General features: G+C 44.4%; 1 protein-coding gene across 2 annotated transcripts in view; it reads right to left on the bottom strand.

The window, feature by feature from the left end:
* Window positions 1-13,766, bottom strand: part of MTLN (mitoregulin) — a 39,475-nt gene extending 25,709 nt beyond the window's left edge. Inside the window, exon 1 of one of the 2 annotated variants that reach the window (XM_086925311.1) lies at window positions 13,439-13,766. In XM_086925311.1, the coding sequence (XP_086781437.1) occupies window positions 13,454-13,624 (171 nt within the window). In that variant the 5' untranslated portion in view covers window positions 13,625-13,766 and the 3' untranslated portion in view covers window positions 13,439-13,453. Of the gene's footprint in view, window positions 1-13,423 lie in introns of both variants that reach the window. The other variant, XM_086925310.1, reaches the window with a different exon arrangement.
* Between the last annotated feature and the right edge of the window lie 4,176 nt (window positions 13,767-17,942).

Genomic DNA, 17,942 nt, shown 5'->3' with positions numbered 1-17,942 from the left:
GGAGATCACGGAGTCCGGCCTTGGCTGGCCAACCAGACACGCAGGACTACCATCAGGTGCCCTGTACTTCTTTTCTAGTTGCGGTAAGACCGGGATGACAGTTGCTGGGGATTGCATAGCTTTCACTCCTTCAGACCACACATGGTCTATGATGGGAATAGAGCGGACAGATCTTTTGTATGGCTCTTTGAAATCATATAGAAAACAGTCAGTTTGAACTGTAGTAACTGGCAAACCAAACCGTTTGGCAGCCCGTTCCATGAGGTTATGGAAACCACCTATGTCTGCAGGTGGTAAATCCACTGGATCAGGTGAAGGAGAAGATGGACCTGGTAGCACGTAATCGTCCCATTCTCTATTCGGATCAGGGACCTCCGTCACATCCCCACCGTCGTCCGAGGAATCATCATCATCCTGAACTGTATGCACCTGAATCGATGGTTGATGAACCTCCTCAGGTTCTGGATTCCGTGGCCGAACCTCCGTTGTAGTGGGAGGTGGTACAGGAGGAGGAGGCATGTGAATGGTTTCAGGAGGTTGTGAAGGAAACCGCTTCCTGTAGTCCATGAGCATCATCTGCAGGTCTGATATAAGCGAAGAAGGCATTGCCACCATACCTTGCTGGGATTGTTCCTGCAGCCTCTCTCTGGGAGGAGGTTGACGCACCTCCTCATAATAGCCATCAGAATCAGAGTGCTGATATTTCACCTGAAGCTGCGAAGGACTGTAAGCATCTCCATAAGGACCATCATTGTCTTCATCCTCCTCTGAATTATCCTCATCAAAAAGTAAAGCAGGAGGTAGGGGCGTCACCCTTCGCTGGGACGTCATCTCAGGCGTAATTTGCCGTCTTTTTATCACAATCCGTACTTTTTCCACCGTCGACGCGGACACCGTCGACGAGAGCCCCGTCGACGGAGAACTAGTCATCGTCGACGAAGGTGTAAGCGTCGACAGCACCATAGACGAGCTCGTCGTCAATATGAAGGCTGCCATCGTCATAGCCATCGTCGATGTTATTGTCGACACCACCGTCAGCGTCATCCTCGTCGACGAGGAAGATAGTCCAATCGTCGACGTTAAAGCTGCCGTCGTCTACGCCCTCGTCAATGCCCTCGACAGTCCCGTCGACGTGGCAAAACTGGCAGTATGATGGATTTTCGTCGTCGACGTACCTGATGATGTCATCGTCGACGAGTGGGTTTTCTTCACAGATTTCGAGTCCTGAGGCAGAGAAGCAGGTTTTTTAAAACCTTTTGGTTTCTCTGAAGGCGGAGAGGCCACCGACAGCTCCTGGAGACCTTTCTGAGTAGAAATCACCTCAGCACTCAATCCCACTTTCTCCTTTACACCTCGGTGAGGAGATTTTAGGGGACCAGAACCACCAGACCTATCAGAGATCTTTTGAGTGGATTTAGAAGGAGGCTCAGTAGAGGTTGAAGGGGATGACCTACCCCTTTTTATTGATCTCCTTGAAGAGGAAGCCGAAGAAGAATCCTCATCATCACTGGAAACAACCTCCTTCCTCGATTTCATCTTTTGGAGCCAAGTCAAAAGGCGTCCTACCCTGTCTCTCAAAGTTTTTGTAGAGAAGGTCCTGCAGATTTTACACTCTGTAGCCTTGTGGTCTGGGTACACGCAATAAATGCAATCTGTATGCTTGTCATCTACATACAGATGCTTTTTAGAGCAAGTAGCACAAGCCTTGAACAAAACTTTCTTTTCCTTATCAGACATTTTCCAAGAGAAAAGGTTGTCTTAAAGTTGTAGAAGAAAAAACTGAGCAAAGCCCAGTGGAGACTCCCTCAGCACAACGTGCAGTAGAAAATCTGAGGCTCTCTCAGGAAGGTTCCAAGGGGTGAGGCTCTTCTGATTGGTTGTTGCAGAAAGTTTGGTCTCTTTTACAAAAAGAGGTTGATAAGCTACAAAATGAGATGAGGCCTAGGCCTAGGCCTAGTTTTATCTTTTGTACCTATTACTATGGTATTTTCTTTATTTGCCGAGGCTCCCATTCCGACGACGGGGAATGATACAAAGCATGGGAATCTATGAAAGTTCCAATACTGGGGCAAATATATACACACACATATGTATCCACACACATATACCAAAGGAGAAGGCTAAGTTTAAGCTATAATTAACAAAATGTTATTTATTCTTTCCATACAAGCCCAACTTAAAATTCGAAAGTTATAACTTTTTGAATTTATGCACCACCTTCGAATTACTATAATTTTTGCACCTCCATATCTCAGTCTTGCCACCTCACTCGCCACACTACTTTTTGCAGGTCTTCTGTTCAATTTGACAAGAAAATGTAAAAGGTACTTTCTTTTGTTATGAGGAATGTTGAATTAGTATTTCTGTTCCTTTTGTCATAATTAGATGGAGGGAATAGACTGCTTAAGGTAGTCACTCACGTAATTCGCATAGAAAGAGAGCATGAATTTTGTCATTATTGAGGAAATGCCAGGTTATTAAGGCCAAAACTGATGTGTGTAACATGTTAGGTATTCATAAATTACTAAAAATTGCCTTACAGCTGACATGACTAATAGAATACAAACTATAGCGGTTGACTGTAGTTTACGAAACATGTATAGAAAGAGGACATACATTTCGTTATTACTGAAAGTCATAGTATCTGAGAAAATAGAGCCAAAATATTTTTTTGTCACTTGACCAATTTTTATGGTCTGCCCTTTTATAAGGAAAAAGGGAATACACTTGTTCCAAAAGCAATTGGCCACTGTGCAATGTTATAAGAAAGAATGTGCCAGATATTCAGCTGCTGGTAATTTTTACTTATTCAATGTATTGTCTAACCTAGCACTACACTTTTGAGTAGTAATGTGCCCCCAAGTGCATTGCTCATAAACTCTCACCTCAAAGATGATGTCACAGTGGACATACTTCAAGAAATCACTCAAGCAATTCTTCAGATCCTATTTCTATAAAGATCCGGCGGTGCTCAGCAGCTATGCACACCAGGTAGGCCCTTTGTTTCAACTTATCATGCTTGGTAAGGGAAGCTGAAGCTGGGGAACTTCCAATTTTTATTTTGAAATAAAAGCTTGAAACAAACAAATAAATCCAGAATTCATATGGGAGGTGGAATGTAGGCCAGATTGGTTTACCTTTTCATCCTCTGAGAGCAGGTCAATCAGTACATTTTTTAGGTTGAGCATTCAAGACCTCTTGTATGCTTTAGTATATACTTATATGTGTATGTACTTTGTGGGCTCTGGAGATCAGCCCTAGGACTTGTCTGCTTCCGCGTAGGGACTTTTTTTTATGTTCAACTGCCTCTATTTAACCATCTTAATAGAAAACGACCAGTAGAGTTCAGTAAAATACCAGAATTTCTTTCTGATTGTTCAACTGCCTCTATTTAACTGTTTTGACAGAAAACGACCAGCAGAGGTCAGTAAAATATCAGAATTGCTTTCTACTTAGGGATTTTCTTTTTTACATTTTTCTGGCAACTGCCTCTATTTAACTTTCTTGATAGAAAACGACCAGCAGAGTTCATGAAAATATGAGGATCACTTTAGCATTCTCTAGATTCCAGTCCATACAAATTGTCTTGCATGAGCACCGGTATACAATATTTTTTTCAAATCTAGTATTTTCAGTGATATGACCAATGAAGGTCCTGATTTTATATTAAAACCAGGGTTCTGGACTATACAATTTCCCTCTAAAAGGCAATATTTCTCTCCATGTGTTGCCATACCTGGCGTGTCATTCTGTTTGGTGCTTACTTTCCCTCCATCTTAAAGAAAAGAAGATGTTTCAGCACTCAGGCTAATGTGCTGCATAGCTCAATACATATAAGGATAAATGCTTGTTTTGTTTAATGTTTCTATGCATGGGATCATCCGGCCCCACTGAACATTTGTTTTCACCTGCAGACGTTGGCACCCGTTTGGGTATTAGCTGTATCCTTCTGCAGTGTTCCAGACACCTTTTGGTGGGCCCTAAAAGACAGATGGAGAATACTGTGCCCCAACTGTGGAGTTTGAGGTAGTCTGCCATAGTGTCCTGGGCCTGGTCACAGTATAAATCACTAATCATATGCTGGCACCCAGGTCAGGGACAGTAGTTCACTATGAGATCACTCTTGGTGCACTTCTACGTGTCACCGGACTGATCCTGGAGCTCTCATTGTCAGGTTACAGGACCAGTCCTCCGTGGCCTACAGGAAAAAACAGCTTCTCAACTGGAAGGACTTGATTTTTCAATACCTATGCCAATATTCTCTTATATTTCTCCAAAGCTGCTAAAATGACATGCCAAGGAAAGTTTAACTAACCTGCATCACTCCAGCAGATTTTGCCTTAGCTGAAAGCAAAGTCGTTGCATTTGGGTGGGCGTGCACGGAATAATGAAGTCCAAGGGATCACAAAGTAATTTTACTTAAGTTTCTTTATTTTAGATTTAATATCCAAAAGAGCTTTAAATTCCGTTAAACGCGTTTCGTTCTCCATCATAGGACTTCATCAGGGCTTAGTATTATTATAGCACCGTTCTGTACGAAGCCTCAAGGTATCTGTATCTTCTTACTTCAAAAGAGAACGCATCAACGGTCCTGGATATAAAATCTTAATCAGTCAAATAGAACCAGCATCCCAAATTGTAGTTATTGAATTTCAAGCACGAAGGTAGGCGGGCGCCTGAGTCAGATCTGGGTCCAAATGGGAACTGAATTACTTTCGCCCACAATATGATGGCATAGAAGGTTCACTTGGCTTGGTAGCACTCTAAATGAGAATATCACGAAGAGTCCCTAGAATACTAAAACGTTTTTCGGCACTCCGACCTCGTGGATGGTGCGAATAGGCCTATCAAAGCCTAGGGAACTTTTCCCGCCATAAGTCTGCGGTTGACTACATGGACTGCTGACCATTTTACTGTCGATCCTACTTTTTAATTTTCCAGCGACTCTTCATGATATTTCTTATTAAGAGTGCATCCAAGCCAAGTGAGCCTTCTATGCCATCATATAGTGGGCGAAAGTAATTCAGTTCCCTTTTTGGACCGCGATCTGACTCAGGCGCCCGCCTACCTTCGTGGTCGAAATTCAATAACTACAATTTGGGATGCTGGTTCTATTTGACTGTTTAAGATTTTATATCCAGGACCGTCGATGCGTTCTCTTTTATAGTAAGAAGATACAGATACCTTCAGGCTTCGTACAGAACGGTGCTATAATATTACTAAGCCCTGATGAAGTTCTCTGATGGAGAACGAAATGCGTTGGCTGGAATTTAAAGCTCTTTTGGATATTGAATATAAAATAAAGAAACTTAAGTAAAATTACTTTGTGATCCCTTGGACTTCATTATTCCGCGCACGCCCACCCAATTGCAATTTGAAGGATCTGGAATACAGTGGTGTCAATAGACGGTTGATGCCAGGGCTTGTTGCGCCGGATCATTGGATATCAGAACTGGCTTGAGGTGCAGAATTGTATAGTCAACCGTCTTTTCATTCTGTAAATACATTGAAAGCAAAGTCGTCCATGGAAAGTCCATTACAAAACTGCATAAAATGTTCCAAAATCAATTATAGGTGCCTTTAGTAAGATTAATGTAGACGTGGTAAACATATCATTACTGTAATTAAATAAATGTTTTCATATATAATAACAACCTTAACCATAGTTACAGCTGCTATTGCCAGTTCTGCAATAAAACCAACACATATATATCACTGAAGACAATTTGTTAAAGGGAATTTATGGTTATTTACTCAAAACAAAAAACTCTTTCGAATAAAAGAATTGTCAGTCCCCTAAAAACCTTTACTTTGATTGAATATTATGCTTACTGTAAAAAATAAAAAAAATACACATAATTACCACTGAAGTTACCCAGTTATGGTGAGCAACATAGTCCACATAGAATGGCTTGTGACTTCACTAACAATGTTAAAGATAATATCACAAAAGACAACTATGACATCAATGAAGGAGGCCTTGAGGTGTGGCACTCAGGATTTAAGTGCATAAGCAGAATCTGCATCAGGACCAAACTGTGATGCTTCAGAAAAATGATTCCATTTTGAATGTGGATAAATCCAAGTTGTTTAAGGCTGGTGTAGAATTAACAGGCCATGGTATATTCGAGGAAGTTACTAGACCTTAATATTCACCAGTTGAAACCACAGGAAAGGTCAGAGTAAACTTATCACAAAAGAATCCTCTGTGCAGCATGTCGTCAATGGTGCTGTTGGCAGACTCTCGCTATGTTGAAGCACCAACTGCAAGTTCACATTGATGCAGGACTTCCAGAGCACTTTAAGGAGCACCAAAGAGGCAGCGTAAGCCCCAGCAACATTAGATTGTTGTAAGACTTTGTAGTGGAATCACCAGCCGCCTCAACTACAGCAACACTCTCTATGCTGGCATCTCCACCAAACTCCTCAAAAGACTCCACAACACGCAGAATGCTGTAGCCAGACTCATCTTGGACCTCCTTAAATGGACCCACACCACCCCCACCTCAGAAAGCTCCAATGACTCCTCATCCAGAAGAGGTGCCAGTTTTTAGTTCTAGATCCACAGCACTCCTACACATCTCTTCACAATCAAGGACTGGCCTACATCAACCATTAACCAAAATTCCATCCAACCACAAGACACCTGTGCTCTTCCTCACTTGCCAGTGGGCATACACCCGCATACCCTGCAGCCGTAGCGGCGGCCGCTCCTTCTCCTACATCGCTGCCAAGACCTGGAACAAACTACCCCACCTTCTTCAAACAGCACCCTCGCTGACGCACTTCAGGAAGAGACTCAAGACCTGGCCCTTCGACTGAGACGTCACACCCACAGAGCCCAGATACCCCTCATGGGGATAGTGCTGCGCTATTCAAATGCTGATTGATTCAACTAATTTGGAGTTCCCCATCACCCGCTTCCGCTCCCTGCTCCTTTTTTGTTTTCTACCTAATTATTTGGAGTTTACAGGAGAAAGAGACATTATCCTTTAGGGTACTATTAGTTAGGTAAAAAAACAGGGTATTAGTTATTGCTAATTCACTACTGTCTTCAGCACTGCCTACGGTTCTGCCTCGATTGACCCCCCGGATGTCTGGTTTTAATTTCACTATACGCGGACGACGTCACGCTGTACGTGCGTGATCTGGTAGATGGACTAAACATGATGATTCGTGAAGTAATACAATTTGGGGCTTTCTCGGGAATCACCATTAACTGGGGCAAATCTCAAGTCCTGCCTCTCTCTAGGGGTACCTCCCCTTTCCCAATGGACTACCCGCTGCAGTGGTGTGAGGATGAGGCGCATTACCTAGGAATCAACATAACCGAAGACAAAGGCGAACTCCTGCGGGCAACTACGTTGTGGTCCTCAATAAGGTGGAAGACTTGATTACCAGATGGATAGCACTACTGCACTCCCTTCCTGGCTGGGTGGCCTTAATGAAAATGGTCATAATGTCCGAATTTTTATATCTGTTGACGAATATCCCCTTCTCCCCGGGCCACCACTTCTTCATTAGACTGAAGAGCCAGCTTATGTGCCTGGCATGGGGTGGGAAGTAGCCCCGGATCAAATGGAGCACCCTCACTCTGCTGTTTGCCCAGGGCGGGTTTGAGGCGACCGATCCTGAACTTTACTATCTCAGCGCTCCGGAACATTACGCAGCGTGTTGATTGGACCCCCCTCCCTTCATGTCACAGCTCACGGTAGAGCAGGGACTCATGGCGCCCATACCCCTAACAGGGTTCATTGGTGTGGATAACACAACAGCTGGGGGATTGCAGTCCACAGTAGCCTGTACTAATAACGCGTTGCGCGCTATAGCTAAGCGGTCCTAAGCTCCCATGCTTTACTCCCCATTACTTCCCCTCAGAGACCAGCCCAACCTGCCAGTTCCGAAAGAAGGCATCTGTAAGCATATGCTCCAAAAAATAGGTATTATCACCTGGGGAGGGATGTACCAACTAGGGAAATTCAAAAGCGAAGCAGAGTTATTTGGTGCCACTCCCCACCGCTATGGACCGCTTCCTCTACATCCGCCTGCGACAGGAAGTCAAGGCCGCCACGCCGGCGTTCCCGGAGAAACCACCCACACTGTGCCCACTGCACCAAACGATACATGCTTGGGCATCACATGCGGTGTCCTGTATATATAAGGCCACTGTCGGAGCAGGGACGCATAACGCTCAAAAAGCAAAACAGGGATGGGAAGTGGAGGTAGGCCAGCCAATCACGGACGCTTGGGCTTATTGTTGCCAACAAACTGAGCACATCACTGCCAACAACAGGTTTAGGATCATTCACTTTATATTCCTCCACAGAATGTACTATACCCCTGTGAAAATGCACAAATTTCAATTGCGAGATAGCGACAAATGTGACCGCTGTGGACAGGAGGGAGCAGGATTTTTGCACATTGCGTGGGAGTACAAGCCCATAGCACACTACTGGAGCGAGGTGGGGGCGGTCTTGGGGGACATGGTCGGAGGGCAGCTCGAGCTGGGACTCCTGGGCTACCTCCCCGGGTACAAAGGCTGCACTAAGCGTTACCTGGCAATAGGCCTCCTAATGGCCAAGCGAAAAAATTGCATGTAGGTGGGGAAGGGGGAGGGCTCCCAAATTTAAGGACTGGCTAGCAGACTTCACTTACTGTCAGGAGCAAAAATACATTTATGCCGAGCTTCCACCCCGCTCACGGCCTCGTGATATCTGGGAGCCTCTCACCACCTACTTGCTACGAGCAGCTGCAAGCGATACTGAGGATGACGCTGAAAGGACATAGACTTGCCAGCGACTTAAGGCCGCTAGGCCCAACCTAGGGGGGTCACCCTATAGCAACAACCACTGGAACAGTCTGTATGCTCCTCATATCAACGTCAGAGATATTGTAGTGTGTCCAACCCCCTTCGCCTCTCTCTATTTTGTTATGCACTGTACTGAAGTCTCCATGCAATACTAATGTAATGCCTACCATGTATTGTGCATGTTGTGTCCCTGAACTAAAAATGCCAATAAACAAAGTTTTTTTTAAAGTACCTCTAAAGCGTGCAATAAGTATACTGTGATAAGACTCTTCTGTATTTCTTTTTAACAGTCTAAATTTACTTCGACTACTATTGCAATATATTACAGAGTATTTTAATGTTGTTTTTGTTTATTTGCAGAGTATATTCAGTGGCCAGACTTCAAGTCTCTGCGGCAGACTGTATCTCCGTCCAGTAACATGTGTCTAAGTCACCCGAGCCCCAGTTCTTCCCCATTTGCCCTACTGTACCCAGTTTAACAATACTCTGGGAGAACATTAGTTTGATAAGTTTTGAGTTAGCAGTGATACTCCAACACAGTATCCTTTTGTATCTAGTCCAGACACCTGGTCCCATGAACTAGAAGCAATTATTTTTTGTAGCTTCTGAGAGTGAAATGCCCACTTGGGTTTACGTGTGGCGCAGATTAACACAAATTATTTGATTATAAAAAGGAACAAACTGTCACTGGACCAACCCGAAAGCTGTTTGATATGAGCCGCTACTGTGACCCTCTACTGATGGCAATGTATACTGCTTTTAAAAGGTGTGGCAAAAGACCTAGAGCAACACTAAGTGATTTCAAATAAGGCATCACAAATGTGTGACGTAAGCAAATATGTTGTGTGAGCAGTGCAGTATGTTAGGCACAAACTTTGGGAAAAACATCTTAAAGTTCAAGCAGACCACTAGCCACTGGTGTATGCATTACCTGTGGATAACTGAAGTGCCAAGGCTTGGACAGTATGGCTAAGTTAAAACATGCCTCGATATAAGTAGAATGTAGTCTGAGTTCCAAAAATTTCACATTTCCTTCACACCAATTTAGTCACCTTCTGTTTCCAAAGAGGAGCCCAAGATTCTTACTCGTCTGTCTTGGGGGCGAAGCACCAGGCATCTTGGGTCCCACACCACTACAGACTTGATGTGCACATCATGCTCAGGCTGGGGTTCAGAGAATCTTGGTTACACTCTTTGACTTAGAGAAGTGTTTAAGGTTGAGCTTGTAGCGAATATTGTGCTTCGCCCTAAAGCCAAAACTTTAAACAGAAAAACACTGAAGCTAGTTTACCTTTACTGCCTCAATCCTCGGATATAGAGGTTTCCTCACGATCCTTGAAAAAACATTCTTACAAAAGCAGTATTCTTTCTGTATGAGTTTTGTCATCCAGGATGGCACCTATTCCTTTCATCTCCACACTAAATTATTTCCCTTTGAAGTAATGAGTCTGCAGGTGCTAATTAAGGGCCCTAATTCTAAGATTCATCATCATAACTCTTCAAAAGTCCCTGCTGTGCTGCTCACTTTAAGTTCCAGATTGCTGCCATACTCTTCGTAATTTTATTTTTTCTCGATTCTAGATGTGTCTTAAACACACTTGTTAAACCTGGTCTTTGGAAGTCTAGTATATCATATGGGTTTTCATCTGAAAATATAATTAATTTGATTCTGTTTCAAACTCCTGCTTTGTAGTTCTTGTTTAGAACCTCAAAAACATTAAGGTGGTGGAAGGAAACAGCAGGCCATGTCTTATGTCTTTGTGAGAAGAACAGAACTACTAGACGTACGTCCCTTTTGAGACTATGGCTTAAAAGGAGATTATCAATATGACTGCTAAATGATTGTCACAGCAGTCTTTTGAAGAAAGACTGAATGGGCATGATTGAGAGAAGCATGGATAAGGATGCAGTGGCTACCATCAGAGCCATTATTGACACCCAGAAGATATGAATCAGTAGAAGAGTATAGTGGGTTTACATAAGAAAACATGAAAAATATGTAAGATAAAATGATCTGTCATTGACAAAAAAGTAATTATCAAGAAAATTAATGAGAACATAAGGACATTTGCAGAGACAGACTTAGTGATATTTATGAAAGTTGACCTGGAGAAACCACCCGAAGACGGAAGGAACATTGACAGATAATGCAGAGCACACTGTAGTCATTAGGGAAATCGACCACATAAAGCTCATCAATGACAGAGGTTGGATAACATGTGTAGCACCAATGGTTCTGCTAGGCTGGACAGAAACAATAACAGATGTTGGTCTTGGACATTGTGTGTTCTTTCAAAGCTTTGCCTGAGAGATAAACTGGCAAATGTGACAGTTGATTCTCAGAACTGCAAAGGTGGTTTGTGTGATGAAAGTGGTGTCTAAAAGACTTTATGTGAAAGTAACTTCATTGTGAAGGGTTTCCAAAGAGATAGTAACCAGATATGTTTTGCAGTTGGTAAGACATGATGAATTTCTGAAGATGTTGTAATCAGTAATGGTTTGCAATTGGTATCCCCCTGAAATGCAGCAGTCTCTGGGTCTTTCTAAAGTGAATTAAACGTAGGCTGTTTTAAACAATCCACAAAGGTCTGCATAGCTAGAAAACGTTACCTTTTTTGTAACAGAGTCAATATTGATGTATTCAACGAGTTGAACTAATTGGAAGAAGAAAGTGCAGGAAAGCATCTCGGTGTGAAGAGACGGCAGAATTGAGCACCTATAGGAGGAAGCATACTGCAAAGGGATCAGTATGAGATTAAGTAAGGGACTAAGAAGAACTAGTTGTCAAAGGGAGATATGATTTAGATGATGTGCTAGATTTTGAGGTTTAAGGAAATCATAATGTAGTAGCACAGTATACCAAACTGGTCAATGCCCTTTGCCGTATGTGGGTAGCATCCACACCAGGACTATAGGCAAGTACAGCAGCAGGCATTCTGTCCTGATCAAATATTGGGTACTCTGCTGATGGTTGGTTCATCCCATGCAGAAGTGGAGGGCAACTGTGAAGAAAGGGAAACAGGGAATGAACCAATAGATCTTCAATTCTGCTCCAGAAGGTGAAGGAAAACATGTGACCATACCAATGGTGATTTTCTGTTTCATGTGAGTTTTGATTAAGGTTGATTGTGAATGGTTTAGGACTAAAGAATCAACACCACAACCAGAAATAGACAGCCTGCACACAAGAGTCTCTCTGGAAGTTTACTGTGGACATTGGGAACACTGCCCGTTGGTCATGCGAAAGGTGACGAGGATAGTCAAGTAGCAGGCAATATTCTATGTTAGTTAAGGGCAGTTACACTATTTCATCCAAACTCTATGGACTAACAACAGGAGTAGCAGCACAGTGATAGTACAGAATTAGTAGCCCAATACAGTCTGTTATGTTACCTTCTAGGTTCTATGATGTACATCAACAGGAATGTTGCAGCATTTCCTAAGGAATATACAATTCATTGTGGCAACATAAGTTAGTAATTTTCATTTTCTTCTCCATCCACGTGGGTTCTTATCTCTTTGGCCAGGCAAAATTCCCGTCTCCACTGGAGGCTTCCAGTAGACTTCCTGTACCTATCTGCAATCAAGATTCTGTTGTAGCCGTGAGGGGTTATAGTTTTGTGTACTATTCTGTGTACCATTCTTGTGGCAACACGAAGATGTTCAGAAGAGAGCACAAAATGCATCTAAATACTCAAAAATATTGATTGGCTTATCCATTATTCTTGGGCTCTGGAGTAGTGTACTATTCGTACTCCTCTGGGGTAGTATGTGCAATATAAATGCAATTACAATAACATAACATGTATTTGTAAAGCGCACTTTCCCAGTAAGCGTCTTGGAGCAGAATAACAGATGTTTATTAGTAACCAACAGTACTCATTTTATCGACCATAGAAAGGCTGAGTGTAGCCACCAGGATTTTAACCTGTGACCATGAGGCCAAACACAGGCCCCTACAGTGGTCCCTATGCAATGCATTTACATATTTAAGCATGAAACATTTTTCAATGATTAAGTGACATGCAAAGTAGAAAGTGTTAAAAGCACGTAAACTTAGTAATATGTGTGTGCTGGGTTCGGGTAATCGGAAAATACTGAGGTGAGAGAGAGGGGGGTACTAGGTGATGTTTATATTTCCAGAATAGCAAGAAGGAAAACGGTACCGTCCCTATTAAGTCAGAAAATGAGTTAGGGTTGGCCAGCAATGGCCAGGCTGAGTCGTTGCAGTCTGTGTTGCAAGGGATGGAAGCTTGGAGTACAAGGTGGAATGTTATGGGTTGAACTAGCGGCAGTTAATGGGGGCATTGGAAACCATAGGTTTCGGTAGTGTTTAAGAGCAGCATGGATTTTAACTGCATTTTCTACAGCAAGTCTGACGATATACGGCACCTATTCCCCTACACCAGTTCCAATGGCTTCCTTGACAACAATCTTTCCCACCGGGGAGTTTCACTTTTTATAAAACCCTTGTCATATACCACAGACCAAACCTGTGACTCATGGGCGCAGAGTTACTAAAACCTGCCCGGAAGCATTACAACACGTGCCACTTTAAAAACACTGCACTCCTCTGTCCTGCACACACATGATGCTCACTAAGGGTTTATTTACTTTGGGGAAACTCGCCTGTTCGAGCATTGTTTAGGAAAGGTCGAGCTTCTTCTGGGTCTCGATGAGTTTCTCATGCAGTCGCTTCCGTTTCCAGTCCAAGAACCTTCTACGCTGGCGGTTGGCTTGCCATCCCACCAGCACCCCTGAGGCAAAGGCGAGAGTTACGGCAAGATACAGACTGCGCTCCGACACATCACCCATGGCTGTCCCTTCTATCTAGGAGCACGCCTACTGTCGCGCCGAGCGCCCCGGCAGCTCCGACTCTAAGGTCACCGAACACGGTTCTACTCAAACGGCTGTTGCATACAAAGTGACAGCTCACAGCGCACAAGACATCCCGGCGCTCACCGCCATCTTGGAATGGTGCCGTTTACTTCAGTCACAACGGAAACCTCGTAATTAAATCAAAACTAATTCAGGCTTTGTCATCATTGCGTCACTTAGTAGAACTCGCGCATTTCCCAGCCTTTTAATTATTTTTAACAAATCTTGAAAGCCGTCGTAAGTACTAGATTATTGTGCCCTTTATTTGCCTTTTCGCGTGTATGACTGTGACACAGATAGGCATAGCTGGGTCTCAGGAGTTCGAATAGTACAATTAATTACACGAGCGACAACAGCATTTTTCGAGTTTAAGCTATTGGCATTGTTAATGACAATGCCTTTTGTTTATGTTTTGGGTTTTAAAACCTAAATAAAAGGCATTACCATTTTCAACACTAATAGCTTAAACTCGCGCAAATTCAAGACCTATTGCATTGCAAATGCTTTTTTTTTTGCAGCATCTGCTCTTTCCATAAATTCTCTGGCTTGTCTACGTACAATAAGAAGTTCCACATCTTTGGTGCACACCCTAGAAAGAAGCAGACACTAAAGGGTCTTTTCTTGAAATGTAACCTCTGTACGTTAATAGTTTATTTTACTGTTAACCATGTGAGATGTCAGTCTTGTGTGTAACTGTCTACCTATCAAGGCAATCTACAATCTTTATAATACCCCAACTTGTATGTGCATTCACTGCACCTGCTTGGCTCCACTTATGGAAACACTTCCACCCATGCCAGCAAACCTCCTATACACTTTACATCTACGCCTAAGAAGTGCCTGTACTGCCAGGGAGAAGACTTCTCCAGTATTTTTATGTATTTTATTTGAAAAGTTTTATATAGCGCTGGCTAGACCCGAAGGTATCAGAGCGCTTTACATGAGAATCAGCGAGTTACAGGTTACATAGTTACTGTTGTGGATAAAAAAAGATATAATGTAGAGGTAGCCAGGTAATTTATCCAAGTAGAAGGTTTATTAGTAAATCATTACATGTTCAATAGAAGTCTTAGTTGGTATCAAGAAGATCAATAGATATCCTGGTTAACCCACAATTGACACCACTAGGGTACACCTGCTTGTGCTAAGACATCAAGCCTTCTAAGGTCTAGTGGGGGGTTTCTAAGTTCTAGCATGGGAATATTCTCCCTCAGTAGAGTGGTCTGGTGGACTGGTCATGCAGGCTGAACCCGGTTCCCCAGTTCCAAATTCGACAGCTCTGGCCATAGTGCCACATCCTCTCCCCCACTGAACACTATACTGCCCCACTTAGAGAAAGTCGCACTGCCTTCAGCTACAACCTAATTGTGCCCGTTATAAACACTTGGATGTGGCTCAATTCAAATTATGCACTTGATAAGAGTAATATGCTGCTTAAAAAAAAGTAAAAGCAAGCACTCACAGGGAATGCAAGATTAAGTAAATCATGTGAAATGTAAGCAGAAACAACATGGTTACCTTAACGATCTCTCACTCACTATTCAGAAATCAGCGAGTGATTTTACCTGAAAAGCTAAGGACATGACTACTAAGCCCTGAAGGGAACCGTTTCAATGTCCATTGCTTATATACTTACAACACGTAAGCAGTATGGTTAAAAAAGACCACATCCATAAACAGAGAGCCATGGTACACATATTTTTTCCAATCCACCCATCAACCAGGTATTGCAGTACCTGCAGGAATGGTACACTTCCCCACCCGGGGACAACAATGCTGCTCAAAGAAAGACGAGAAAACAAAAGTAGCACTTCACTGGCAAACTCTGTAAAGTGAGGCTGATGTAGTTGGATGTGAATAAAACCAATCTGGCCACTTTGCAACCACTCTGTCTTGCTTTATTTAGTTATGCATTTATTTTTCATATTTAAAACCTTCTATTTCTCTCCATCCCGCTGCACTTTGGAATAGAAAAATGTCAGAACAAGCATTGGAAATGCAATAGGGCTCGCATTAGGAAAGTTTGAGCTATTGGTCTTATAAATGATTTTTTTGTTATTTATGTGTTATATTTTAAAATAGCTAAATTATTAGCATGGTCATTTACAATGCCAATAGTTATAACTTTTGCAAACGTGACACCTATAGCATTTGTAATGCAACATGTTTTGTATTTACGTGACTTAGATGTATTGATATTACAAATAACAATGGCTTTTAATTTTTTTAAATGATTAATACTTAAATAATTTATTTAATTTGTAATGGCAATAGCTTAAACTTTTGTAAATAACTTTTGTGAAGATTATGTTCAGTGTTTTTTATTGTGACGAAAATCCAAGAACAGAAATGAAATATTAACATTTTTTGTGATTTGTAATTAAGCGTGAAAGCTTGAAAACAGCTTGAAACATTGAAAGAACATATTTGAACCAGTGATGCTGTGGTTGCGCTGAGTTATGCTGTGGTTGCGCTGAGTTATGCTGTGGTTGCGCTGAGTCATGCTGTGGTTGCGCTGAGTCATGCTGTGGTTGCGCTGAGTCATGCTGTGGTTGCGCTGAGTCATGCTGTGGTTGCGCTGAGTCATGCTGTGGTTGCGCTGAGTCATGCTGTGGTTGCGCTGAGTGGTGTCTGCATCGGTGTAGCTTAGTGGGTGCATTGGTGGAGATGTTTGGTGTGTGCATTGGTGAGCTTAGTTGGAGCATCGGTGGAGCTGTGTGGTGGGTGCATCGGTGGAGCTTAGTGGGTGCATCGGTGGAGCTGTGTGGTGGGTGCATTGGTGGAGCTTAGTTGGAGCACCGGTGGAGCTGTGTGGTGGGTGCATCGGTGGAGCTGTGTGGTGGGTGCATCGGTGGAGCTGTGTGGTGGGTGCATCGGTGGAGCTGTGTGGTGGGTGCATCGGTGGAGCTGTGTGGTGGGTGCATCGATGGAGCTGTGCGGTGGGTGCATCGATGGAGCTGTGCGGTGGGTGCATCGATGGAGCTGTGCGGTGGGTGCATCGATGGAGCTGTGCGGTGGGTGCATCGATGGAGCTGTGTGGTGGGTGCATCGGTGGAGCTGTGTGGTGGGTGCATCGGTGGAGCTGTGTGGTGAGTGCATCGGTGGAGCTGTGTGGTGGTTGCATCGGTGGAGCTGTGTGGTGGTTGCATCGGTGGAGCTGTGTGGTGGTTGCATCGGTTGAGCTGTGTGGTGGGTGCATCGGTTGAGCTGTGTGGTGGGTGCATCGGTGGAGCTGTGTGGTGGGTGCATCGGTGGAGCTTGTGGTGGGTGCATCGGTGGAGCTGTGTCGGTTGAGCTGTGTGGTGGGGGCATCGGTGGAGCTGTGTCGGTGGAGCTGTGTGGTGGGGCATCGGTGGAGCTGGGTGGTGGGTGCATCGGTGGAGCTGTGTTGGTGGAGCTGTGTGGTGGTTGCATCAGTGAAGCTGTGTGGTGGGTGCATCGGTGGAGCTGTGTGGTGGGGGCATCGGTGGAGCTGGGTGCATCGGTGGAGCTGTGTTGGTGGAGCTGTGTGGTGGTTGCATCAGTGGAGCTGTGTGGTGGGTGCATCGATGGAGCTGTGTGGTGGGGGCATCGGTGGAGCTGGGTGGTGGGTGCATCGGTGGAGCTGTGTGGTGGGTGCATCGGTGGAGCTGTGTGGTGGTTGCATCGGTGGAGCTGTGTGGTGGTTGCATCGGTGGAGCTGTGTGGTGGTTGCATCGGTGGAGCTGTGTGGTGGTTGCATCGGTGCAGCTGTGTGGTGTGTGCATCCATGGAGCTGTGCGGTGGGTGCATCGGTGGAGCTGTGTGGTGGGTGCATCGGTGGAGCTGTTTCGGCTGAGCTGTGTGGTGGGGGCATCGGTGGAGCTGGGTGGTGGGTGCACCGGTGGAGCTGTGTCGGTGGAGCTGTGTGGTGGGGCATCGGTGGAGCTGGGTGGTGGGTGCATCGGTGGAACTGTGTTGGTGGAGCTGTGTGGTGGTTGCATCAGTGGAGCTGTGTGGTGGGTGCATCAGTGGAGCTGTGTGGTGGGTGCATCAGTGGAGCTGTGTGGTGGGTGCATCAGTGGAGCAGTGTGGTGGGTGCATCAGTGGAGCTGTGTGGTGGGTGCCTCGGTGGAGCTTTGTGGTGGGTGCATCAGTGGAGCTGTGTGGTGGGTGCATCGGTGGAGCTGTGGTGGGTGCCTCGGTGGAGCTTTGTGGTGGGTGCATCGGTGGAGCTGTGCGGTGGGTGCATCGGTGGAGCTATGCGGTGGGTGCATCTGTGGAGCTGTGTGCTGGG

This window comes from Lissotriton vulgaris, chromosome 6 (assembly GCF_964263255.1).
Source record: "Lissotriton vulgaris chromosome 6, aLisVul1.2, whole genome shotgun sequence".
Lineage (NCBI taxonomy): Eukaryota > Metazoa > Chordata > Amphibia > Caudata > Salamandridae > Lissotriton > Lissotriton vulgaris.
Note: the sequence above shows the minus strand (reverse complement) of the source record. Positions and strands in the feature narration are given on the sequence as shown.